Source organism: Dasypus novemcinctus, chromosome 17, assembly GCF_030445035.2.
Source record: "Dasypus novemcinctus isolate mDasNov1 chromosome 17, mDasNov1.1.hap2, whole genome shotgun sequence".
Classification (NCBI taxonomy): domain Eukaryota; kingdom Metazoa; phylum Chordata; class Mammalia; order Cingulata; family Dasypodidae; genus Dasypus; species Dasypus novemcinctus.
Window position 1 is genome coordinate 1,202,206 of NC_080689.1, and position 25,496 is coordinate 1,227,701.

The following is a 25,496-nucleotide window of genomic DNA, read 5'->3' on the forward strand; positions in this document are numbered from 1 at the left end:
CTACACAATGGGAGAAAATATTTGTAAACCACGTATCTGCTAAAGGATTAATATCCAGAATATATAAAGAAATCCTTCAACTTATCAACAAAAAGCAAACAACCTCGTTAAAAAGTAGGCAAAAGACTTAAAATAGACATCTCTCCAAAGAAAACATATTAATATAAATGGCCAGAAAGCACATGGAAAGATGCTCAACATCCTTAGCCATCAGGGAAGGAAATGGAAATCAAAACCACAATGAAAAAAGTGGCCATGGTGGCTGCTGGGTGCGGGGAATGGGAGGAAGAGATGAGATGTGGAGGCATTTTCGGGACTTGGAGTTGTCCTGGGTGGTGCTCCAGGAACAATTGCTGGACATTGTATGTCCTCCCATGGCCCACTGGATGGAACGTGGGAGAGTGTGGGCTATGGTGTGGACTACAGGCCATGGGGTGCAGCGATGCCCAGAGATGTACTCACCAGATGCAATGGACGTGTCATGATGATGGGGGAGAGTGTTACTGTGGGGGGAGTGGTGGGGTGGGGGCGGTGGGGGTGAATGGGGACCTCATATTTTTTGAATGTAATATTTTTTAAAAAATGAATAAATTGAGTAGAATTTGGAAAAAAAAAAAAAGAGAAAGAGGCTGCTCAGTTAGGGCTACATAATGCATGATAAGGTCACGTCTGCTTGTTGATGGGGTATGATGTTAAGGAACTCTTTGCACACAACAAAACTATGTGCTCCAAAACCTGTCAAATTAAAAAATTCAGGTATCTGTTGAAACAAACAAACAAACACAAAAAAACCACAATGAGATTCACACCATTTAAAAAAACAAAGTGAGTGTTAGAGAGGATGTGGAGAAATAGGAACACTTGTTCACTGCTGGTAGCCATGTAAAATGGTGCAGCCACTGTGAAAACAGCTTACTGTTTCCTCAGAAAGCAAAGTATAGAAGTGCCACATAGCCCAGCAATCCCACTACTAGGTCTATGCCCAGAAGAACTGAAAAGCAGGGACTTGAGTAGATATTTACATGCTAATGTTGATAGCAGCATTATTCACAATTGCCAAAAGATGGAAGCACCCCAAAAGTTCATCAACCAATGAATAAACAAAACCGGTATATACATACAATGGGATTTTATTTGGCCTTTAAAAGGAATGAAGTTCTGATACACGTGCAACATGGATGAACGTTGATGATATCAAGCGGGGTAAATTAGGCCAGACACAAAAGGACAAATATTGTATGATCTCACGGATTTGGAATGATTAGAATAAGCAAATTCACAGAGCAGAACCTAGAATTTGGGTTCCCAGGGGATGGGGTGGGGATGGGGTTGGGGAGTTAGGGTTCAGGGTGCAGGGCTCCTATCTGGAAGGAGGGAATGGCTTGGTGATGGTGGTGGGGACGGCGACACCACCCTGTGAACACAAGAGAAGCACTGAAATGGATGTCTGAGTGTGATTAAAAGGAGAAATATTAGATTGTATAAATGGTAACAGAATAAAAATTTTTTTTTAAATCCATGGAGGGAAGCGGACTTGGCCCAATGGATAGGGTCCGCCTACCACATGGGAGGTCCACGGTTCAAACCCTGGGCCTCCTTGACCCGTGTGGAGCTGGCCCATGTGCAGTGCTGATGTGCGCAAGGAGTGCCCTGCCACGCAGGGGTGTCCCCATGTAGGGGAGCCCCACGCGGAAAGAATGCGCCCTGTAAGGAGAGCCGCCCAGCGCGAAAGAAAGTGCAGCTTGCCCAGGAATGGAGCCATACCCACAGAGAGCTGACACAGCAAGATGACGCAACAAAAAGAGACAGATTCCCAGTGCCGCTGATAAAGATAGAAGCGGCCACAGAAGAACACACAGCAAATGGACACAGAGAACAGACAACTGGGCGGGGGGAAGGACTGGAGGAAGGGGAGACAAATAAATAAAAAATAAATAAATCTAAAAAAAAAATTCTCTTTAAAAAAAAAAATCCATGGAACTGCACTATAAAAATAGTGACCCAAGTTAAACCATGTACATTAGTTAACAGTGCAATTATAAAAATGTGCTTTTGTCAATTATAACAAATGGCCAATGCAAGGTGTTGGGGGTGGGGTGGGAATCCTGTATTTTATGCACGACTGTTCTGGAAACCCACTTCCCCTCCAAGAAAGAAAAAAAGAAGAGGCTGAGAGGATGCAAGAAGGCTGCTCAGAGCATCCACAACCGAACCACAGATTGTACTCTCTGTGGCTAAATTTCCTTTCCTTTCTTTTTGAAGGAGAAGCAAGCAGAGGATGGAAATGGAGAAATATACTAAAAGGCTTGGCAGGACCTCAAGTCCCCTGTCAAGAACCTTGTGCTGTTTTAATCCAGTCCCTAGTAGCTGAGCCTTAGGAGAAGGAAACTGTCTTCCTTCAGGAGGAAGGTGAGGAACTGTCAGCAGGAAGAGAACACTCGGTCCGGATCCAGGCCCTGCTGACAGCCCCGCGGCTCCCCTCCGCTTTGCCCACCACGGTACCAAGGGTTCCCCGCACGCCTGCCCAGAGCCCAGGAGCCTCTTGGGTCCCACTGCATTTATGAAGTCAGCTGCCACTTACTTGACAGTCCAGTGCTGTTGATGTTCTGGTATTCAGCATAAAAAACTGCCTTTTCAAGCATTCCCAAGAAAATGACAGCTGCAATCCAGAACTGGATTCGTAATATATCCTTCCAGTAACAGGCAGACCACGTTAGCCAGAGGAGGCCGTATAATATATAAACGATACACATCACCATGTAAAACTGTAGGAAGAGAGGCAGTCAGTCAACTCATCCCTTGATGGTTCAAAAGTTGGTGTTTCCACATTTAAGTATCCAATCCCTCCTTTTCCAGGCACTCTGGAACCAAGAATAAAGGGCATATCACAGCACAGTGCGAGGGATTACCACTGCTGGCATCCTGAACGTTATGACCCTGCCCGTCAGGATACAAAGTCGTTTTAAACAGGAAGGTGGGGGTGCTACTCACAATCATCAGAGGCCAGTCTGATGCTGAGATGAACCCACGAGGCCCCATCATGGAAAGAGAAACTGGTGACGGGAACGGAGGGCCGGAGGGAGAAGGGGAGAGGTGGTTAGCAGGTGGCCTTCGGAAGGGTTTAAGCACAAGCTCCTGCTCCAGGAGCTCGGAGCTCAAGCCCCACTCCCGAAGGCAGGTTTCCACGGAGCACGCCAAGGTGCTGTGGAATCATGGGCTGTCTGCGCGCCTCAGGCTCAGCCTAGGCAGGGCACGGGCAGCACTGGCCGCCCCGCAGGCCTTTGGTGGGCCCTGCTGATGCTCTGGCCTCGCTGAGGGCTTTGCCATCGTGGCCGAACTTGGGGTGAATGCCCAAGCGCGAGAACCCGTAAGAGACAGCACGCATGCCCAGAGCACCTGGCGTAGAGGCACTCAGGACGCGGCAGGGGTGCCAAACTGCCTGCTGGAGCAAAGCAAATGGCCCGGCGCCCGGGAAGGTGGCACGATGCCCCTGTGGCGCCCCCCTCCACCTGGCAGGGTCTCCCCACCAGCTCCCACCGCAGGAGCACCTCCTGGAGGACACCCGTCAGAGGCCTCAGGGCACACTGCTTGGCCTCGTGGTTTTCCGCCGCCCACCGGCCATGCCAGGCTGCAGAGGCCACGCCAGCGTCACGGCTGCCTCCACAGGCGAGTCAGAGCGTCTGCAGATCCCAGGTTGGGGGACGGATCTGCCAGCTGCTGTCCGCCCAGCAGACACCCTCTCTGGAGAAGCGCAGCCGCGTGAGGGGCGGGACGCCGGCCTTCCCCTGAAGACGGCAGTGCACGAGGCCACGGCAAGTCCCTGTGGCCAGGCAGCGGAGAAGCCTGGGGACCACTACCAAGGACAGAGCTCTTATGCCCCCAATGGCCATTTCCAAGATAGAGCAGAATCTACTTCAAATGCAGTTAAGATGCTGCTTCAATTCAAGCCAATTTAAAGTCTGAATAGACAGAAAATTGTACATCCCCTACGAAGTTTGAAATTTTAAAAATTTACCTTAAATTGACAAAATAAAATTTTCAATTAAGTTTTTAAAAAAAGAAATTGGAGTTAAAATAAGCCAAGTTTTATGTGCCCTGAATAAGAGTGTGATTAATAGAAATTCATTTTTGAGTGATATGCTTTTAAGAGAGAATGCAGATTCAGGCCAATAACAAAAACAGATGTGGCAGTTTGAGATTATTTATGAATTCCCAAAAGAGAGAGTTTGTTTGCAAACTGGTCTGTCACTCTGAGTGTGACACCTTCGAATGCATTAGATCCAGATGGCACTCTTGATTAAATCACCCGCTAACAGTAGGGTTTTGATTCAACATCAGTAAGGCATGACTCAGGCTGAGTCCCCTCCTCCTTGGTGGCCGATATAAACAGACATTTACTCAAGGAAGACACAGAAGAGGAAAGAAATTGGCCACTCCAGTCCTGCCATGTAACAGAAAGGAGAACGCTCAGCAGCTCAAACCCTGGGGAGAGAAGAGCCACTGCCCGATAGCCCGCAGAGAGGCTAGGCGGAGGTCGCCCCCATCTTGCTCAACACGTGGCAACAGACTTAGGTGAGAAAGCAGCCTTGAGCTGGACTCTCTAGAGCCTGGTGACTAGTCAGCTTCTACCCCAAATAAACACCCTTTATAAAAGCCAGCAGAGTTCTGGTGCTTTGCATCAGCATCCCTTCGGCTGACTAACAATGCACAACACAGCAAATGCAGATAATAAGCACGCGTGCAGTTCAACATACCATTCAAATTCCAGCTTGCCTCTGTCTTGTCTGTTTTAATAGAGACAATAAAGATATGAAACCCATCCCTTTGTGTTCTGGCTACAACATCCTGAAACACGAAAAAAAAAATCTTAACGTTATTTTCTAAATCACCGCATAATACATAGCTAAACAATTTTTCACCGCATTTTAAAAAGAGTTTTAAAATTGGATTGCGTTGGTACTTTTTAAAAACGAGCAGAAAGGAGAGGACAGTGGCAGGAGAGAAGGGTGGAGAAGGGAAACGGTGTCCCCCTCTTGCATGTTCTGTTAGCTTTTACATCTGCACGAGTCTCCCTAATGCCGCCATTCTATGCTTCACGTAATGTCACCTTTCAGAGACCTTTTCTCACATCACCCTTCTTGTTCTTCCATCTCGATGTAATCAAGCACCCAGGTTTTATCAACTGTGTGCTTTTAACCCTGAATTAGGAGAGGAGGAAGGCAGATAACACTGCAGAATGGCTCAGACTGGGTGCTCGGGCTCAACAACCCAAAGCTCTTCTGGAACCTTCTTGCCAGCGGCTCCAGTGGGGAGCGAAACTGTCCATGGTGAGGCCGAGGCCTCCACGGCCCGGAAGAGCTAGACCAAGACGCCCCACAGGCCTCGTCCCGGACCTTCCTTTCCACTTCTGCACCTGGAAGGAGTCCCAGGGCTGCAGTCTGCCCAGCCCCACAGGCTGCGTGCCACCCAACATCAGCACCCCTCCAAGACCACCCAGGCTGCATGACGCCCGCCACAGCACCCACTCCAAGACCACCCAGGCTGCATGACGCCCGCCACAGCACCCCTCCAAGGCCACCCCAGGCTGCATGACGCCCGCCACAGCACCCACTCCAAGACCACCCAGGCTGCATGACGCCCGCCACAGCACCCACTCCAAGACCACCCCAGGCTGCATGACGCCCGCCACAGCACCCACTCCCAGACCACCCCAGGCTGCATGACGCCCGCCACAGCACCCACTCCCAGACCACCCCAGGCTGCATGACGCCCGCCACAGCACCCCTCCAAGACCACCCAGGCTGCATGACGCCCGCCACAGCACCCACTCCAAGACCACCCAGGCTGCATGACGCCCGCCACAGCACCCACTCCAAGACCACCCCAGGCTGCATGACGCCCGCCACAGCACCCCCACCAAGGCCCACCCAGGCTGCATGACGCCCGCCACAGCACCCACTCCAAGACCGCCCCAGGCTGCATGACGCCCGCCACAGCACCCCCACCAAGACCACCCCAGGCTCCGTGGTGCCCGCCACAGCACCCACTCCAAGACCACCCCAGGCTGCATGACGCCCGCCACAGCACCCACTCCAAGACCACCCCAGGCTCCGTGGTGCCCGCCACAGCACCCACTCCAAGACCACCCCAGGCTGCATGACGCCCGCCACAGCACCCACTCCAAGACCACCCAGGCTGCATGACGCCCGCCACAGCACCCACTCCAAGACCACCCCAGGCTGCATGACGCCCGCCACAGCACCCCCACCAAGACCACCCCAGGCTGCATGACGCCCGCCATAGCACCCACTCCAAGACCACCCCAGGCTGCATGACGCCCGCCACAGCACCCACTCCAAGACCACCCAGGCTGCATGACGCCCGCCACAGCACCCACTCCAAGACCACCCCAGGCTGCATGACGCCCGCCACAGCACCCACTCCAAGACCACCCCAGGCTGCATGACACCCGCCACAGCACCCACTCCAAGACCACCCAGGCTGCATGACGCCCGCCACAGCACCCACTCCAAGACCACCCAGGCTGCATGACGCCCACCACAGCACCCCTCCAAGACCACCCAGGCTGCATGACGCCCGCCACAGCACCCACTCCAAGACCACCCCAGGCTGTATGACGCCCGCCACAGCACCCACTCCAAGACCACCCCAGGCTGCATGACGCCCGCCACAGCACCCACTCCAAGACCACCCAGGCTGCATGACGCCCGCCACAGCACCCACTCCAAGACCACCCCAGGCTCCGTGGTGCCCGCCACAGCACCCACTCCAAGGCCACCCAGGCTGCATGACGCCCGCCACAGCACCCACTCCAAGACCACCCCAGGCTGTATGACGCCCGCCACAGCACCCACTCCAAGACCACCCCAGGCTGCATGACGCCCGCCACAGCACCCACTCCAAGACCACCCAGGCTGCATGACGCCCGCCACAGCACCCACTCCAAGACCACCCCAGGCTCCGTGGTGCCCGCCACAGCACCCACTCCAAGGCCACCCAGGCTGCATGACGCCCGCCACAGCACCCACTCCAAGACCACCCCAGGCTCCGTGGTGCCCGCCACAGCACCCACTCCAAGGCCACCCAGGCTGCATGACGCCCGCCACAGCACCCACTCCAAGACCACCCCAGGCTCCGTGGTGCCCGCCACAGCACCCACTTCAAGGCCACCCAGGCTGCATGACGCCCGCCACAGCACCCACTCCAAGACCACCCCAGGCTCCGTGGTGCCCGCCACAGCACCCACTCCAAGGCCACCCAGGCTGCATGACGCCCGCCACAGCACCCACTCCAAGACCACCCCAGGCTCCGTGGTGCCCGCCACAGCACCCACTCCAAGACCACCCCAGGCTGCATGACGCCCGCCACAGCACCCACTCCAAGACCACCGCAGGCTGCATGACGCCCGCCACAGCACCCACTCCCAGACCACCCCAGGCTGCATGACGCCCGCCACAGCACCCACTCCAAGACCACCCCAGGCTGCATGACGCCCGCCACAGCACCCACTCCAAGACCACCCAGGCTGCATGACGCCCGCCACAGCACCCACTCCAAGACCACCCCAGGCTGCATGACGCCCGCCACAGCACCCACTCCAAGACCACCCCAGGCTGCATGACACCCGCCACAGCACCCACTCCAAGACCACCCAGGCTGCATGACGCCCGCCACAGCACCCACTCCAAGACCACCCAGGCTGCATGACGCCCACCACAGCACCCCTCCAAGACCACCCAGGCTGCATGACGCCCGCCACAGCACCCACTCCAAGACCACCCCAGGCTGTATGACGCCCGCCACAGCACCCACTCCAAGACCACCCCAGGCTGCATGACGCCCGCCACAGCACCCACTCCAAGACCACCCAGGCTGCATGACGCCCGCCACAGCACCCACTCCAAGACCACCCCAGGCTCCGTGGTGCCCGCCACAGCACCCACTCCAAGGCCACCCAGGCTGCATGACGCCCGCCACAGCACCCACTCCAAGACCACCCCAGGCTGTATGACGCCCGCCACAGCACCCACTCCAAGACCACCCCAGGCTGCATGACGCCCGCCACAGCACCCACTCCAAGACCACCCAGGCTGCATGACGCCCGCCACAGCACCCACTCCAAGACCACCCCAGGCTCCGTGGTGCCCGCCACAGCACCCACTCCAAGGCCACCCAGGCTGCATGACGCCCGCCACAGCACCCACTCCAAGACCACCCCAGGCTCCGTGGTGCCCGCCACAGCACCCACTCCAAGGCCACCCAGGCTGCATGACGCCCGCCACAGCACCCACTCCAAGACCACCCCAGGCTCCGTGGTGCCCGCCACAGCACCCACTTCAAGGCCACCCAGGCTGCATGACGCCCGCCACAGCACCCACTCCAAGACCACCCCAGGCTCCGTGGTGCCCGCCACAGCACCCACTCCAAGGCCACCCAGGCTGCATGACGCCCGCCACAGCACCCACTCCAAGACCACCCCAGGCTCCGTGGTGCCCGCCACAGCACCCACTCCAAGACCACCCCAGGCTGCATGACGCCCGCCACAGCACCCACTCCAAGACCACCGCAGGCTGCATGACGCCCGCCACAGCACCCACTCCAAGACCACCCCAGGCTCCGTGGTGCCCGCCACAGCACCCACTCCAAGACCACCGCAGGCTGCATGACGCCCGCCACAGCACCCCCACCAAGGCCCACCCAGGCCTGCCATCAGCACCTGCTCCAGGACACCACCATGGAGCCGACCCTGAGCCGCTGCCCTGCCCGCAGGCCCACACACCAGCCCTGGCGTCCTGACCTCGTGCTCAGTCTCTGGCTCCCCCTCCCCAGCGCCGTCTCCCTGCTCCTACTTTTGCTCTGAGCCCAGAATGACAATACCACCCCGTGGCTCTGCTTTCTGGGGCATTTGAAGTGGAATTTTTACTGTTTAAGGAAAAGAAAGTCTGCACAGAAGGTACACTTACATGACAACTTTAAAGAGGAATTTTTAAACAAAGACAGAAATAAACACACACAAAATTCACACAGACGCTCTCTTTTTCCTTCCCACTTCTAATAGCCCTATTTTATTACCCTCCAAGTTGCAAGCCATCAGATTTTTTTCCATCCTACTACCATGTAGGTATATTTATTTGATTTGAAGACAGATAAAATGACTTACCATTGATGCTTCCTGGTTTGAAACATTTCTGATATTTGATATTAGTTCTTTATCCTGGAAGAGTAAAATAATTGCATTTTATACTGCTGCATTTCTTTAACAATAAAGAAAAACAATGTTAAAAAATAAAGATTGAAAGCCGAGTGTATGAGAACAAAATTCATGGGATCCCAAACAGGTGAAACAGAACCCTGCTTTTTGAGAACGACTGCCTTAGGACTGACGGGAGGCCTGAGGGGCGCTGGGCGCTGAGGACAGCGTCGCCGAGGCACCACCTACCGCGGTCTCGCGCTGGGTGTGTTTACAGGGTGTGCGCTGTTTCTGAAAATTCACCGAGTTGCACACTTAGGACAGGAGGGCTTTTCAGTATGTTTATTATTCTTTGATGCAAATCTAAAAACAGTATGTTTATTATTCTTTGATGCAAATCTAAAAACAGTATGTTTATTATTCTTTGATGCAAATCTAAAAAATAAGTCCTTTTAAGTTTTTACTAAAGACCTAATTTTATTTCAAAATTTATAGGAGAACAAAAAATAAATTGAAATAGCCAATTATCTCACTATCCAGAGATGACTAGTAAACATTTTAGAATGTAACCTATTTTCTAACAATTGAAAATGAGTACAAACAAAACCTATTTCTAAACTATTCCCATTAATAAAGCATCAAACCATCTTCCTGGCTTTGCACGTCATCCCTGTAACTTTAGTAGCGAGAGTATTTTAGTTGTGGGCACACCATGATCAGGCCACCCTGCCAAGGGTGTGCTTGGAAACTCGTGTCATCTTTTTTTTTTTTTTTAAGATTTATTTATTTCTCTCCCCTTCCCCCTCCCCACCCAGGTTGTCTATTCGCTGTGTCTTCTTTGTCCACCTCTGTTGTTGTCAGCGGCACGGGAATCTGTGTTTCTTTTGGTTGCGTCATCTTGTGTCAGCTCTCCGTGTGGGCGGTGCCATTCCTGGGCAGGCTGCACTTTCTTTCGCGCTGGGCGGCTCTCCTTACAGGAGGCACTCCTTGCGCGTGGGACACCCCTGCGTGGCAGGGCACTCCTTGCGCGCATCAGCACTGCGCATGGGCCGGCTGCACACGGGTCAAGAAGGCCCGGGGTTTGAACCGCGGACCTCCCATGTGGTAGATGGACGCCCTAACCACTGGGCAAAGTCCGCTGCCTAAACTGCTGTAGTCTTACGAAGACTAAAGGACAATCCTGTAGCTAAATATTTAGCATTATTTTTTTAAATAGTGAAATGTGATAAGTGAATACCCAGGCAGGAGGCATGAAGTTAATATAAGAAATACAGAAAGCATGCACAAAAAATTTATAAAATTTTACTGAGAGGCATAAAAAATTCAACAGATGGAAAGCTGTTTCGTTTTCCTGGATGGGATGACTTGGTGGTCTAGAGAGATCAATCCCCTCCAAGTTAAAATATAAAATACAATGCAATTCCCATCAGAAGTCCAAAGGATATTTTAATAAGATAAAATCACTAGCACTAATGTTCACTTGGAAGAATAAATAAGGAGAATGATAAAAAAAATTTTGAAAAATGAGAGGGCTTGTCCTGTGGACATTAAAACAGATGATAAAGCTATAATAATTGAAACCGTGTTTAATACTGGAGCAGCACTAGACTGACAAAACATAGCTCCTGGTCAGGTGGGCCTGGAAATGAGGAGGCGCAAGAGGAGCTGCCAAGCCACCTAAGCAGGAGCAGCCCGGCAGTGGGAGCAGGCAGTGCAGGCGACCTGAAGAAGTGGTGGGAGCAGGCAGGGGGCAGGGGGCAGCCAGGAGGCAGGGGGTAGGTGATAGCCAGGAAGCAGGGGGCAGGGGCAGGGGCAGCCAGGATGCAGGGGGCAGTGAGTTGGGCAGACTGGGAGGAGGAGGCCATGAGGCCGTCCTGCAGGGCCTTGGGTCCACCTCTCAGAAGAAAAGGGAGCCATGGTGAGGGCCGAGCAGGAGTGACCTGAGCAGGCCTGCAGGTTAGTGGGATGGCTCTGGCCACTATGAGGGCATAGGAGCCACCACAAAACAGACAGGGTTTAACAGCAGCTCAGACCAAGGTGGGTTTGCTCTGACAGCAGACTCCAAGGGTTCCGACTGCACTGGGTGTCAGAAACAGAAGGGCTAAAGGCAGTAACGGTGTCCGAGGGTCCCTCAACACCACTCAGAATGGGGAAGGCTCCCAGGAAGCAGGTCTCTGCCTACACCTGCTGGTGTCTACACGTCTGCCAGACCCAGGAGTGAGAACGCCAAGCAGGTGGCTAGAGGTCACCAGCACACCGGCAGTACTTAAGGCAACAAGACCAGGTGAGAGCAGTGAGGGAAGGAACGGAAATCACAGGCTGAGCTCGGGGTCTCCTGATGTCAAGAGCAAACTGCAAAGCAACAACCAGGAAGGGAATGGAAGCCTAAGGGTGCAGTGCGTGGGCGCCCAGAGGGAACGCACCTAACCGGACGGGAGGGGAATGATTCCAGAACCCTGGATTTTGCAACAGGGTGGAGCTGCCAAGATGAAGGATGGGGGCCAGAGCCCGACTGGGCGGAGAGCAGCGAGAAAGGGATAAACTGCAAGCAGCAGAGCCCAAGGTCCTCTCAAGGACTTCCCCACAGAGGGTGCAAAGGAGTGGGGCCCACGGGGGCAGGATCTCAGCTGCTGTGTGCTACCACACGCAGGAAAGAGCTGGATTGACAACTGAAGCACCTTGTTTTATCAAAACACTGATAAAACATGGGAAGCGGATGTGGCTCAAGTAATTGGGCTCCTGTCTACCATATGAGAGGTTCAGAATTAGATTCCTGGGGCCTCCTGGTGAAGGCAAGTTGGCCCACATGGGGAGCTGGTGCAGCAAGATGATGCAACAAAGAGAGACACAGGGGAAAGACAATAAGAGACACAGCAGACCAGGGAACTGAGGTGGTGCAAAAGACTGAGTGCCTCTCTCCCACTCAGGAAGTCCCAGGATCGGTTCCCGGAGCCCCCTAAAGAGAAGACAAGCAGACACAGAGGAACACACAGCAAATGGACACAGAGAGCAGACAGTGAGCACAAAAACAGGCGGGCAGGGGGAGGGAGAAATAAATATTTTTTTAAAAATAGTACTGATAAAGCAGAACTTACATTGATATTTGTATTCAAAGGGAATAAAACTCTTTGACATGGCAAGACGTACTCACATTCAATGAGGGAAACACTTGTGTATCACTGTTGCAATTCAGGTTTTCAATTTTTGTTGTCCAACACTCAACGTTCTTGAAATAATGACCACAAAAGTCCTCATCAACACTGAGTTCATGCTTCTGAGACAGATCCTACCCAAGGTAAAACGCAAATTATTGTTTATTTCTACACTTCCTATGCGGGAGGATAAATAAATCTTAATATCTAAACGGTACCATTCAGCTTGGAATACTTAAAAACACGCAGAACAAAACACCAAGGAGGAAAGCTCCGGGTATAACTGGAGGCAGAACTGAGGCGGGTTCTGCCCCCCAGCGCGAGCAGGACAGAACGACGCGGTCCAGGCACCGTCCACAGCGACAGCGGTTACGGCCGCGCAGTCAAGAGAGGGGCTGTTCCTCTTTTATTCATGGGTGAGGTTTTAACAGAGAAAGAAAGTGGTGCTTGGCTGCAGGGAGGAGCTGAGCCCTGGGACAAACCCTGCAAGGATGCCGGGCTGGCCCTGCCCAAGGGCGGGGGGCCGTCATCTCCCATGGTCCCCCAGCGCAGCCCCCCAGCGCAGCCGACGCCTCTCAGCCCTGAGGGCCGCTCCCTGCCACCAGGAAAAGGCTGTCGGTGGCCACTGGCCAGATGTGGTATAATTTGAGCCACGCAGATAAAATCAGCAACAGACTGCAGCCCACAGAGCTAAGGGAAAGTCGGTGCGTCCCTGCCTAAGCCACTGACAGCACGAGACAGCAAGGGAGAGAAGGCAGGGCTCGTCCTTAGGTGAAGTGCTAATAAATGGGACCAGGTGAGCGCCTGCTTCCCACAGGGGAGGGTCCCAGGTTTGGGTCCGGTGCCTAAAAAACAAAAAAGCAAACACGAAAAATCAGCCCAGGAGAGCCTGGGGTTGAGCGCCTGCTTCCCACATACGAGGTCCCTGGCCCCAGTACCTAAAAAAAAAAAAAAAAAGCTGATAAATGTAGAAGAAAACACGGACTTAGAAAATCACCATTTAGCAATCATCGTAGTGATAAGTGATCATCAAAGGATTATAATACAAGGGGGTTAAGGGTTAAGGTCTGATGAAAAAGCATATTTACATAGTATCAAAGGTATCTCTTCATAAAATGTTACTAATAACAGAGAGAAAAGTAATGTTTCCCAGTGCAGAACTCTGGCAGACGCCTGCTTAATCAGCAGAACAAAAGTAACATCACCAAATTTGGGACAAATCTGTCAAAAACGCATATCTGAATCTAATCATGATAAAACATCAGAAATACTCAAGCTGAGGGACAGCTTGCAGAAAAATGGCTTACATGCTTCAAAACACTGATGTCATAAAAGACCCGAACAACAACATCCTGAATAATCATTATATGTTAAAATCACCTTTAAAAAAATTTGTTATAAAGAACATACTTGAACAATTGGTGAAATTTTGATAAGGTCTGCGTATTGGATAATGGGTTGTATCAAATGCTAAATTTCCAGATTTTGACAGTCATACTGTGTAATCTACGTGAATCTCCTTGTTCTTAGGTTATACACATGAAGTATTTAGTTTGAAGGGGTGAAACGTTTAGGGATAAAATTAAAAATACAGTATTCTTAAAAAAAAAACACATTTCTCACCCCAGATGCAAAGATAACACAAATGAAAGTAAGGAAAGCCCATTATTCAAGCCAGGAGGCCAGCGGCAACAAGGAAGCTGGAAGGAAGCGATCCCAGCAGCACAAGAGCCACCAAAGAAACGAGAGCCGCCCCAGCCCCCACGGGGGCCCGCGACCCGGGAAGGAGACCTGCGACCCTGTGACCCAGTCACCCTGGAAGGAGCCCAGCGACCCAGCGACCCCAGAAAGAGCCCAGTGACCCCGGAAGGAGCCCAGCGACCCAGGGACCCAGCAACCCCGGAAGGAGCCCAGCGACCCAGTGACCCAGCGACCCCGGAAGGAGCCCAGCGACCCAGTGACCCAGCGACCCCAGAAGGAGCCCAGCGACCCAGCAACCCAGTGACCCCGGAAGGAGCCCAGTGACCCAGGGACCAGTGACCCAGTGACCCTGGAAGGAGCACAGCAACCCAGCGACCCAGCGACCCCAGAAGGAGCGCAGCGACCCAGTGACCCCGGAAGGAGCCCAGTGACCCCTCGACCCAGTGACCCAGCAACCCCCATGCTCCCAGAGCAGGTCCGCGCCCTCCTGGGCCCCCGCCCCAGCCCTCTCCTCCAGGTGCCTCCTCGCTCCTCCCTGTGGTGGGTGGCAAGTGGCTCCTTCAGGGACCTAAGCCCACTCGGTACAACTCCACACTCTCTACTACTGATTTTATGAAACAACTTTTAATTTCTTTTTGAAATTAAGGTGACTTTTATTTGTATGCTGTACACAGTCCCTTTTTAAGTGACTCCTACCTGTCTAGTTTAAATATTTACTAACATTTCCCATGAGATACTCACAGGGAAACGAAACGACTGGTATTCTTCCAAGAAGCATACATGTTGATTTTCCACTTTGAGGTCCCAAATAAATCAGTAACATTTCTAAAACTAGAGTCTTTGTTTCTAGCCTCCACACCCTTGCAACTGCTAGTTCATAGCCTCGCGTACTTTTAAGATTTGTGCTTTACTTACTTCCAGCTCAGAATGTTCACTGTGACAGGTATGATACTTCAGATGCCACTCTATGGTAAACTTCACAGGCCCAGAGCAGTGGAAAGAATTGACTGTTCAGAAAAAGAAAGTTTCATTGTTATGAGTAAAACATTACCCATTCTCTCCAAAAAGCCACTGCAAAATGAGACAGATATATTCATTAAACTATTGTGGTTAATCAAGAGTTGCTATAATACCATTCTTTTTTATCTGTACGTTAAGTCCAAAGTTAAAATTAACGAAGGAGAAGCCCTATGTCCTAGTCACTGTTTACTTCAGTCTTTTTTTTTTTAAATATTTATTTTTTCCTCTCCCTTTCCCCCTCATTGTCTGTTGTGTCCATTCGCTGTGTGTTCTTCTGTGTCTACTTGCATTATCTTGCGGCACTGGGAAACTGTGTCTTTTCTTGTTGCGTAATCTTGGCTTGCTGCGTCAGCTCTCCGTGTACGCAGAGCCAATCCTGGGCGGGCTGCACTTTTCTCCTGCAGGGCGGCTCTCCTTGTGGGGCGCACTCCTTGCGCGTGGGGGACCCCTACACGGGGATGCCCGTGCATGGTTTAATGGTAGTCCTTGCACATGGCAGCACTATACGTGGGCCAGCTCCACACGGGTCAGGGGGTCCTGGGGACCGAACCCCGGAGCCTCCATATGGTAGATGGACGCTCTTATCAGTTGAGCCACATCTGCTCCCCACTTCAGTCTTTTTATGTTCCCATCATGCACTCGTTCACTCAGATCCCGAGTGAACACCTGCTGTGTGCAGGAAAGGGTAAAATGGCTTTTTGTCACCCCAAACAGAAACTCACCACCCGCTAAGCAGCCGCTCCCCACCTCCTCCCACACCCCGGGAACCTCAAATCCACTTCTCTCTGCAGTTGCTTATTCTAGATATTTAATATTAGTAGAATGACACAATAATTATCATTTTGTATCTAGTTTATTTCATTTAGAATAAATGGCTTATCCATGTTTTAGCATGAATCAGAATTTTACTACTTTTTATGGCTAAATAATAATAGATCCCATTGTATGTATATACCATTTCACTTATCCATTTCTTTTTTAAATTCACATTACACAATTTATTATTATTAAATGAGAAAATCTCATGTTACGTAGTCACATTATCTATTCACTTCTTTTTTTAAAGATTTATTATTTATTTCTCTCCCCTTCTCCCCATTGTCGGCTCTATGTCCATTCACTGTGTGTTCTTCTGTGTCTGCTTGCATTCTTGTCAGTGGCATCAGGAACCTGTGTCTCAGGCTGCACTTTTTATCATGCGGGGTGGCTCTCCTTGCAGACTGCACTTCTTGCACGTGGGGCACCCCTATGCGGGGGACACCCCTGCGTGGCAGGGCACTCCTTGCATGCATCAGCACCACGCGTGGGCCAGCTCCACACGGGTCAGGAGGCCCAGGGTTTGAACCCTGGACCTCCCATATGGTAGGCAGATGCTCTATCAGTTGAGCCATGCCCACTCTCCTATCCATTCATTTCTTGAAAGATATTTGGGTTGTTTCCACTTTTGGGTTACTGTGAAAAATGCTACTAGAAACATTCCGATACAAGTTTTTATGTAAACATATGTTTACAATTATTTTGTATATATACCTGGTGCCAACTCCCACTTCCACCCCTTGATTCCTGGACCATGAATCCTGGCCATGGGAGAAACAGCACCATAGAGTGGATGCTGATTTAGAGCACACACAGCCTCCTGGAGAACAATGCACCAGCCCCGCAAGGTACTGCCACCAATAACTGAGTCTTCAAAAGGCCATCCCACCATTCTATCAATCCAGCTGCTTCAGGACGATGGGGAACACGGTAAGACCAGTGAATTCCATGGGCATGTGCCCATTTCTGCACATCATTTGCTGTGAAACGGGTTCCTTGATTGGAAGCAATGCTGTGTGGAATGCCATGGCAGTGGATAATACATTAAGTCCACGGAGGGTAGTTTTGGAAGAAGCACTGCATGCAGGGAAGGCAAACCCATATCTGGAGTATGTGTCTATTCCAGTTAAAACAAATCGCTGCCCCTTCCATGGTGGAAGTGGTCCAGTGTAGTCAACCTGCCACCAGGTAGCAGGCTGGTCACCTCGAGGAACGGTGCCGTATCAGGGGCTGAGTGTGGGTCTCTGCTGCTGGCAGATTGGGCACGCAGCAGTGGCTGTAGCCAAGTCAGCCTTGGTAAGGGGAAGTCCACGTTGCTGAGCCCATGCATAACCCCCATCCCTGCCTCCATGGCCACTTTGTTCATGAGCCCACGGGGCAATGACAGGAGTGGTTGGGGAAGAGGACAACTGCTCCACAGAGCAGGTCATTTTATCCACTTATTAAAATCTTCTTCTGTTCCAGTCACCCTCTCGTGGGCATTCACATGGGACACCAATATTTTTATGGCTTTTGCCCACTCAAAAAGGTCTATCCACATACTTCTTCCCCAGACTTCTTTGTCACCAATTTTCCAATTATGTTCCTTCTAAGTCCCCGACCATCCAGCCAAAATGAAGCAGGCCAGGAAGACAGAGAATGGGTGGACCTGGAACCTGGCAGAGAGTCCATGTGGACATCAGTAACCCCCAAATTGGCTGCTGGAGGACCCCCACCCCCAAGATTCTGCTATCCAGAACAGAGACTTCTTCTGGAGGCAAGGAAAAGCCCTGGATGTTCCCTAGGGACTTTATCATTGGGCCCTCACAGGGGATTGACGGGTGGGATAATCAATCAAAACAGCAAACAGCTGCAACCCCTCCCCTGCCATTAGCAAAGGGGTGGGATAATTAATAGTTTAGAAAACAGGGGCCTGAGCGCTCTCTCTCGCCCTGCTCTCTTGCCTCTGGACCCGTTCCTGCCCTCTGCTCCATTCTCGCCATTTTTCCTCTGCCATGTGGCCAGGCAAGTAAGCCTGGGCATTTATAATCTATAATGGGATACTGTAGCTTGTACATCAGCCCTCTTTATTCCTTTTCACCCCTTTCCTCTCTACGTGGGACCCCTGCTCTGTTATTTTCTTCCATTTCTCTTCCCTCCCTACCTGAATAAATTACTGGCCTAGCTCACCCGACCTGCTCTTGAAATTCATTTCTCCAGCACAAAGAATCTAAATGAAATTCGGTAACATATTTGGCAAGCCAGTCCAGGAGCTTTTTGGTGAGTGAAATACGGCCTATAGCGTGTTTAATGCCTTCCTTTGGTTCTCCACTTTAAACAGGTTTGCCTACGAGCCCCCACAGGATGTAATCCCAGGAGGGAAGGGCCAGGGCTTGGGAACTCTCCTCATCCCCCCCCCCCCCACTTGTTATATCTAACCCAGTCGGGAGGGCTGGGGCTGGGCACAGGACAGGAGCTCACTGGACCGCTCTTTCCAGCCTTTTTAGCAGCTGGAGGCTCTGCCCTCAGGGCAGGCGACCACAGCCTTCTCTGGCCTCTCCCCTAGGGAGTGCACGGCAGTGATGGAGAGCCAGAGAGCCAAGGGCTTCCCTGGTGCAACCTTTGCAAGCGCATTCCTATCTGACCACACCCACTACCCGGGGGATGAAGTAGGAAGGTGGAGGGCAGAGCCCAAACAGATGCCTGCCCTGGTAGCTCCTTTCCCCAGGGCGGTAGCAGGCCAGGATACCCTTGCATAATTAACCTTTACCCATATTTCACCTCTCTACTTCCTGCTACTGAATGTCACTTTACAGGTTTCTGTTAGAATGCTTCGGTAGGTTTTAGTAACTGTGAAACTGGGAAAGTGCCTTTGTTTAGCAAGGAAGCTACTGCCTCAGGACCCCAAAACCTGTTAGAACAATTAACCTCTAATCACTTAATGGCCTTTTGGTGGCTGCTTTAACTGGGAGACTATCAGACAGTGAAGTCAGGGAACTGAGACTGCATCTCACACTCCTGGAAGGATGGGAGGAGGCAGCACCATGCGGCAGCTTCAGGATGAAACCTAGCCAGCCTGTCTCCCAAGTCCCGGGGGCCCTGGGAACGCTGGTGGCAGGGGCTCTATGGTTCCCTGTGGAGGCAGGAATCGGAAAGCAGCCAGGCATTTCCTGAGATTTACAGGAACTTCTGTTTGGGTCAGTTGGTCTCGGACCCTGCAATGGTCAGGGGTGCCAAGAACCAGAGCAGTAACTGAATGCCCCCATTCCTTGGGCCCGCCCATTCAGAGAGCAGCCAAACGTCCCTTGAGAAACAGACATCTCGGCCGCTTCGATTTGGGGCTGCTGCTCAGTCTCCCCCCAATTCGGCTTGGGCGCATCGATCTGATCCCCAGAGGGAACATCCGATGTCCCCCAGGACCCAGGTCACCCACGCAGGGACGCCTGTGGGCCAGGTCGGCTCCGAATAAAAATTCTCAGGACACTGAGACAGAGCATCAGCTCCAAATTACAGGGAGTGGTGAACTTTAGTCAGACTAGGGCTCTGGGACATCAAACTGTAGACTAGAAGGGGCTTCTCATTCCTCCTAGAATAATGGGTGCAGCCTCTAGCATACCAGCACACCCCCACTGGGGTGTAGTCTCAAGAACTGGACAACCCTACCAACTGAAGGGTTGAAGAAGAGAAACTAATCTTCTGCAACACTGATGGCCACAGGATAGCCTTGAAGGTGGCCAAAATTGGCCTGTAAATGGTACTCTAAATTATGACTGTATTTTACAGATAGACTTCCTATGTAAGGAGGAAACAAAGCAGTCAAAGGTTTCATATGTTCAGCTTTTTATGGCTCTGTACCAGGATATGAGGTTAAGTGGATCCTGCACGCTATGCTATGCTCAGGGAGTGACACCAGTCTGAGAAGGAAGGCGCTGTCTTGGATGATTCCTCCTCAGTCCCCCTCCAGCTTCTGCTTCCGTGCCTCGTGTGCCCACAGCCAGCCCAGCGGGAGCCACTAGGAGTGGAGCATCTTTCCATCCTTATGGGAAAATGGCTTGAATTTGAACCTGGGAACTTGGCTTGAATTTGAAATGTTTCTATGACACAGATAAAAAGTGTGGGCTTATGAAAACTGTTTGCATGAGGAGGCATTTGAACTTTGTATGACCTGTTCCATATTACTGTAGATGTTGCATCTATTCCCTACTATTGTAAATGTTGCAGTTCTAAGAGCAAACAGTCTTGAAAGTAAACATAGATAACTACTGCTTTGTAATTTCTAATAAATATGACGTAGAAACTTTAAGTTACCTGTCACTATAAGTCTCTTCATAAAAAATAGTCCTTGCCTAGATTGAAATGAATAGTTTATTTTTCTTCACAGGATAAAATGAAGGATGTTAAACTTAAATGAATATTAAAGAAGGTAAAAAGTTTGTGGGAGTGTTGACTGAAATTTAATAAGTTTGTTAAAAAAAAAAGTATGTTTTGTCCTAAAATAAGATGGCTAGTTTTCATAAAATCAAAATGGAAATATGCAGGACAAAACTTGAATGCACATGGCAAGTTGTAGAAGGTATTGTGGTAACTTTAAGCAAGGGAATGTGTTCTGTGAAGGTGAAATTTGTCTTAAAGTAATATAGTCTATATAGTTATAAATAATTATAAGAAGTTTGTGGAAGCATTGTTTGAAGTAAAGTGTTTAAATGACTAATTCCAAGAAGTCATTATTAAACAAAAACTGAATTGATAATAATAACAAAAAGTAATTTTATAACAGGAAAACTTGTTGGCAGCCAACTTCCCCTGCCAACTTGTTTCTAAAAGACTGTTTCTAGTATTGCATGCTACTAGGTATTTGAAATAAAGTTATATTTGCATATAACCAAACTGAATTATTTTAACAAGTTCGTTTAGTGTTAATGGTAATTGTATGTTGTAAGAGGTTTGCTTGGAGACAGTTTCCAAAATCATTTTGGTAACTTATGTATGTAGGGTATATAGAATGTGTTTTTATTATTACAGAAACAGAAAACAGTTTTGTCCTAAGATAAACTGATCAGTTATTAAGGAAGAATAAAATGTGGGACAAAACCTGAATGAATACACAAAGTGCAGAAGGTTCATGGAAAAGTAATTTTTATGGTTAAAGTTAAGTAGATTTGATGGGTCTATCTATAAAGTTTCAAAAGCTTTACTATCAAATAGTATACTGATGCAAAGTTAAAATTTTGCTCTTTCTCAAAGTTTCTCAAGTCATTAATCTGTTTTAGTAAATGTTTATAAAGTTTTTCTCCTGAATATTCACTATACAAAAAAGTCTGTTTTTATCAAAATAGCTTCTTGTAGTTTAACCTTATCATTTCCTTGGTTTTTAAAGAAGAAACAAGTCTTATCACTTTTAAAGGAACATAATGTCAAACCTGCTTTCTCAAAATCAGATCCTGAAAAGTATATTTTTATTTCAAACTATTGCAAAAGATTTGTTCTTTTGCCTTGAAAAAATTAATGTACTAAAATAGTTAAGTTCCTTTAATATAAGTTGAATGGAAAGTGTTTAAAAGTATTATAAAATTAAAAGGATTATTTAACCCTCTGTTATTAAAGTTGTATGAGTAAAAAGTTTGCATGAATACTTAGAGTGTATAAAATTCCCAGAAATTTACCAATGTTTCAGTATATTAGATAAAAGTACAATGTTGTTAATCATGGTTGTAATTAAAAAATAGTATGTGTCACAGAAAGAAACAACCTCTTACCATAAACAAGGTAACACCATTGTAGTATGCAGCAGTCCCAAATATTGCTAGTTTGTTGCAAGAAATTAATATCCAACTGTGTCACTATCACTCCATTTGAAAACTTTTAAAGATTTTCTTCAGTATTTCCTTAGGCAAGTCAAGTCAGCGGCATTCTCCTACCTGTAGAAAAGTCAACAATGGACTTTTGCAGCATTTCCCCAAGGCTGTGTGCACAGCCCAACCATCTTCCCTGAACTGATGGCAAAAAATCTGGCTGCGTAGAAGAAATCTGTGGCTGAAACCCTGCTGATGACATTCCATTAACCAGTAACCCATTTTTCAGAATTAAAAGAAACATCAGGGACAATAGTATCTTAAGAGCCTGAGATAGGCATACAATTGCGACAGGCTGCAAGGTCCCTGCTGCTCTATCAAATTCTTAAATGTTGTTTAGTTGGGTAAGACAAAACTATACCCTCTGCTGTAACTGATAAAGTACAATGTTTTCTCATGTTAATGTAGTTTGTAATATTGTTGGAATACTAAAAATCTTCCATCTCTCACTTAGCTCAAGTATTAAAACCATTGTATGTGGTAGTTGGGAAAGGTCCTTCATGGGAGTAGGAGGACCTCCAGCAGGCTGCTTTAAAATTAAAAAAAAAAGGAAAGGGAGAAGGTGGACGTCGACTTACCTGTGGACTGCATGTGGCCAGCCCCGGTGTTGGCTCTGGGTGGGGTCTGTGGCAAAGGCAACAAGCTAAACGAGCACCCCTTGGGTTTTAGTCACAATTCTGGGAAGGGGCCAAAAGCACAATTTGAAAAAGCAATTGTGTGCAGCACAGGAAGCCCTGCTGAAAGTGAACGATTAACCCAATAGTGTCTGGTCACTCTGAAGACTGCCATCCCTATGAGGGGTGGATTGCAAATACCAAAAACAAGACAGAAACAATGGACTGTTGTGAATCGCCCTCCATGGGGGAGATCTGTGGCAGAACATCTGGGACGCCTGCCAGCAGTGACAGGGAACTGTCTGCCCCGTCCCTGCCCGCTCCTCTAACACCCCTTTCAGGACTGTGGAGGCAGATGCCTTCGTGAGGATCCAGAGCCCTACCAGGGAGACCTGAGAAGCAGCAGGGCGGCTCCACCGAAGGGCGAACGTCCCGGTCCCAGACCTTGTGGGGCCCGGCCCAGCACACGCAGCTGCCTGTTGCCTGCCAGCAGCTCATGGACTTCGCCCATGGGTGTCCTTCGTGCTCACTCCAGTGGCTGACATCGGGCCCCTCCTGCTCCTGGCAGGGGTGCGGTGTGCTTTCACGGCTGCAGACACTGCACCGGGACTCACAACAAGACAGCTGCTATTTCCTACTAGAAAATGAATCCTCACAGCAACGACTAAGTTTAAATTCAATGCTGAGCTGAGGCCCCAGATCCAAAAAAGATGCTAAGAGCCAGGCCAACGAAGGCATTGAAATTGTGAGTTAAAGTGCCAGCTGCCCCACAGCCCAAAATGGGAGAGTAACAATAATTTGTCACTGCCTATGCCTCAAACTATACAAACTGGGGAAAATGAGGTCATTTTTTGATTGATTACTGGCCTATATAGCCTCACTGGTTGGGAATCTTAAGCCCATGAGAAATGAAAGTCTGTTCATGAAATGTTTGCTAGTTGGAAGTCTTATTGTTTGTTGTTGTATAATCTACTGCAGTTATGGTTTATGTATAAAATGCAGTTTTGAGTTTGGGAGAAGAATTACAAACTGTAAATATGTGCTTACGGCTAAAATATGATTGGAAAAGATCTAGTTTTTGTGTGACCCCTTATGTATATAATAGCAGTGACATTCCTTAGGAATCAGTAAAACGTCATTTGCATGGCCATAAAAACAATTCAAGCTTAGATATTTCTCAATTACAAGCCTAAACAACAAGCATTCAACATGCTCATTTGCAGCTGCTTCCTGCCTCACAAACTATGACAGGAGTTGTGGATGGATTAAGATCCCTGAACCCTATGATATGGTTTAGAGTTGGGGAGGGGGTCTTCTAGGAGGTGTACTAACTATCTGTTCCTGTCTCTTTTGTGCGTATTTAGTCCTCAGATGCAAGCTACAAACCATCCAGGGATTAATGCAACTAGAAACCACCCGAGCTGTATTTATTACTTTGTAAAAACAAAAAGGGGAAAGTGTGGAAAAACAGCTTGAATTTGAACGTGGGAACTTGGCTTGAACTTGAAACGTTTCCATAACGCAGATAAAAAAGTGTGGGCTTAGGAACACCAGCCTTGACTAGACAGAACACTGTCTTGTCAGCATGAAAACTGTTTGCATAAGGAGGCATTTGAACTTTGTATGACCTGTTCCCTATTATTGTAAATGCTGCCGTTCTAATAGCAAACAGCCTTCAAAGTAAACATAGATGACTACTGCTGTGTAATTTCTAATAAATACGATGTGGAAACTAGGGCCGAGGCTCTCAGTTCCAGAAGCTGGGAGTCCCCTAGTCCCATCTTTATTTTCTCTCTTGTGTCTTTCTTTCTGTCCTTTATTTAATTTTTTAAAAGATTTATTTCTCTCCCCTCCCCTCCATCCCCACTGTCTATTCTCTGTGTCTATTTGCTGCGTCTTCTCTGTCCACTTCTGTTGTTGTCAGTGGCATGGGAATCTGTGTTTCTTTTGGTTGCGTCATATTGTTGTGTCAGCTCTCCGTGTGGGTGGCCCCATTCCTGGGCAGGCTGCACCTTCTTTCGCACTGGGCGGCTCTCCTTATGGGGCGCACTCCTTGCGTGTGGGGCTCCCTTACGGGGCGCACTCCTTGCGCCTGGGGCTCCCCTACACAGGGACACCCCTGCGTGGCACGGCACTCCTTGAGCACATCAGCATCTGCATATGGGCCAGCTCCACACGGGTCAAGGAGGCCCGGGGTTTGAACCGCAGACCTCCCATGTGGTAGACGGATGCCCGAACCACTGGGCCAAGTCCGCTTCCCTAATGTCACTTTTCAACCAGTGTCTAACACTCCCCAAATGTCTCATTTCTTATTCCAAAGCACTTTACCCTGATAAAAGGCCATAGGTCTCTTGGAGGAAGGCTGGGAGGACGATTAGCAGTATAAATTTTTGGCAGTGTAGCAGGGTCCTTCCCCATGGGGACCAAGCCTTCCCCTCACTCAAGGGGTTCTGGGTTTGTGAACTGTCTCAATTCTGGGAATCGAGGGGCCTTGACTCTCTGTTTTTGTGATTCAAGTTAGACTTTTGTTCACTTGGCCTGGAACTCTTCTCCTTACATAGACCTAGTAAGAATTGTGCAGGCTGCCCATATATTTTTCTAGGTACCCCATGATCTACTAGCTAACACCATAGGTCTAAGTGCCTCCGACTATCTTGATTATTGCTTTGAGTTTGCTGTCCATTATGGTAGCCACACCCATGCTGTCTTTGGCAATTAAGTGCTTCTACTTGAAGTCCAATTATCTCCCTAGTGTTTAAGGACCCCAGTTCAGTGTCAGCAACTCCCACAGCAATATCTGACCTATGGAGAAGAGCAACCACAGAGTTCTTCAGGGAAGATGGATTTAGTCTCACAAATTTATTCACACAGTCTGGTGAAAGGTATGTCCTCTGGACACTCCTGGGGTAGGTGAGCAGGTATTACATAAGTCCACTCTAACATTGCAACCTCTCTAAGCCTTTGGATACCCTCATCAACCTCAGAGCATTCCACTGCAGTTTCAACTGGTGAAACAGGGTTACTCTATTCAGACAGTGTCATGAGGGCTGTTTATTCAGGGGAGGGGGGTATAGGTTTATCAGGCACAGGAGGGTTAATCTCAGATAGAGGTTGGATGGCAGATTCCTTAGGGCAGACTTGAGGTGGGAGG

At 49.5% G+C, this 25,496-nt stretch overlaps 1 protein-coding gene and 1 long non-coding RNA gene across 5 annotated transcripts in view; one reads left to right on the forward strand and one right to left on the reverse strand.

The window, feature by feature from the left end:
* Window positions 1-25,496, reverse strand: part of TMEM87B (transmembrane protein 87B) — an 83,035-nt gene that overhangs the window by 46,791 nt on the left and 10,748 nt on the right. For all 4 annotated transcript variants that reach the window (XR_011646058.1, XR_011646059.1, XM_058278070.1 and 1 more), the window contains exons 3-8: window positions 14,980-15,071; window positions 12,363-12,497; window positions 9,182-9,235; window positions 4,755-4,845; window positions 2,992-3,053; window positions 2,582-2,765 (exon numbers count right to left, since the gene is read on the reverse strand). Coding sequence is in view for 2 of the 4 variants with exons in the window: in XM_058278070.1 (XP_058134053.1) it covers window positions 2,582-2,765; window positions 2,992-3,053; window positions 4,755-4,845; window positions 9,182-9,235; window positions 12,363-12,497; window positions 14,980-15,071 (618 nt within the window). In the remaining 2 variants the exon portion in view is untranslated. The remainder of the gene's footprint in view (window positions 1-2,581; window positions 2,766-2,991; window positions 3,054-4,754; window positions 4,846-9,181; window positions 9,236-12,362; window positions 12,498-14,979; window positions 15,072-25,496) is intronic.
* Window positions 22,647-24,136, forward strand: LOC139436733 (uncharacterized). The gene is made up of 2 exons (XR_011646060.1): window positions 22,647-23,090; window positions 23,710-24,136. It is a non-coding gene; the product is annotated as an uncharacterized lncRNA (long non-coding RNA).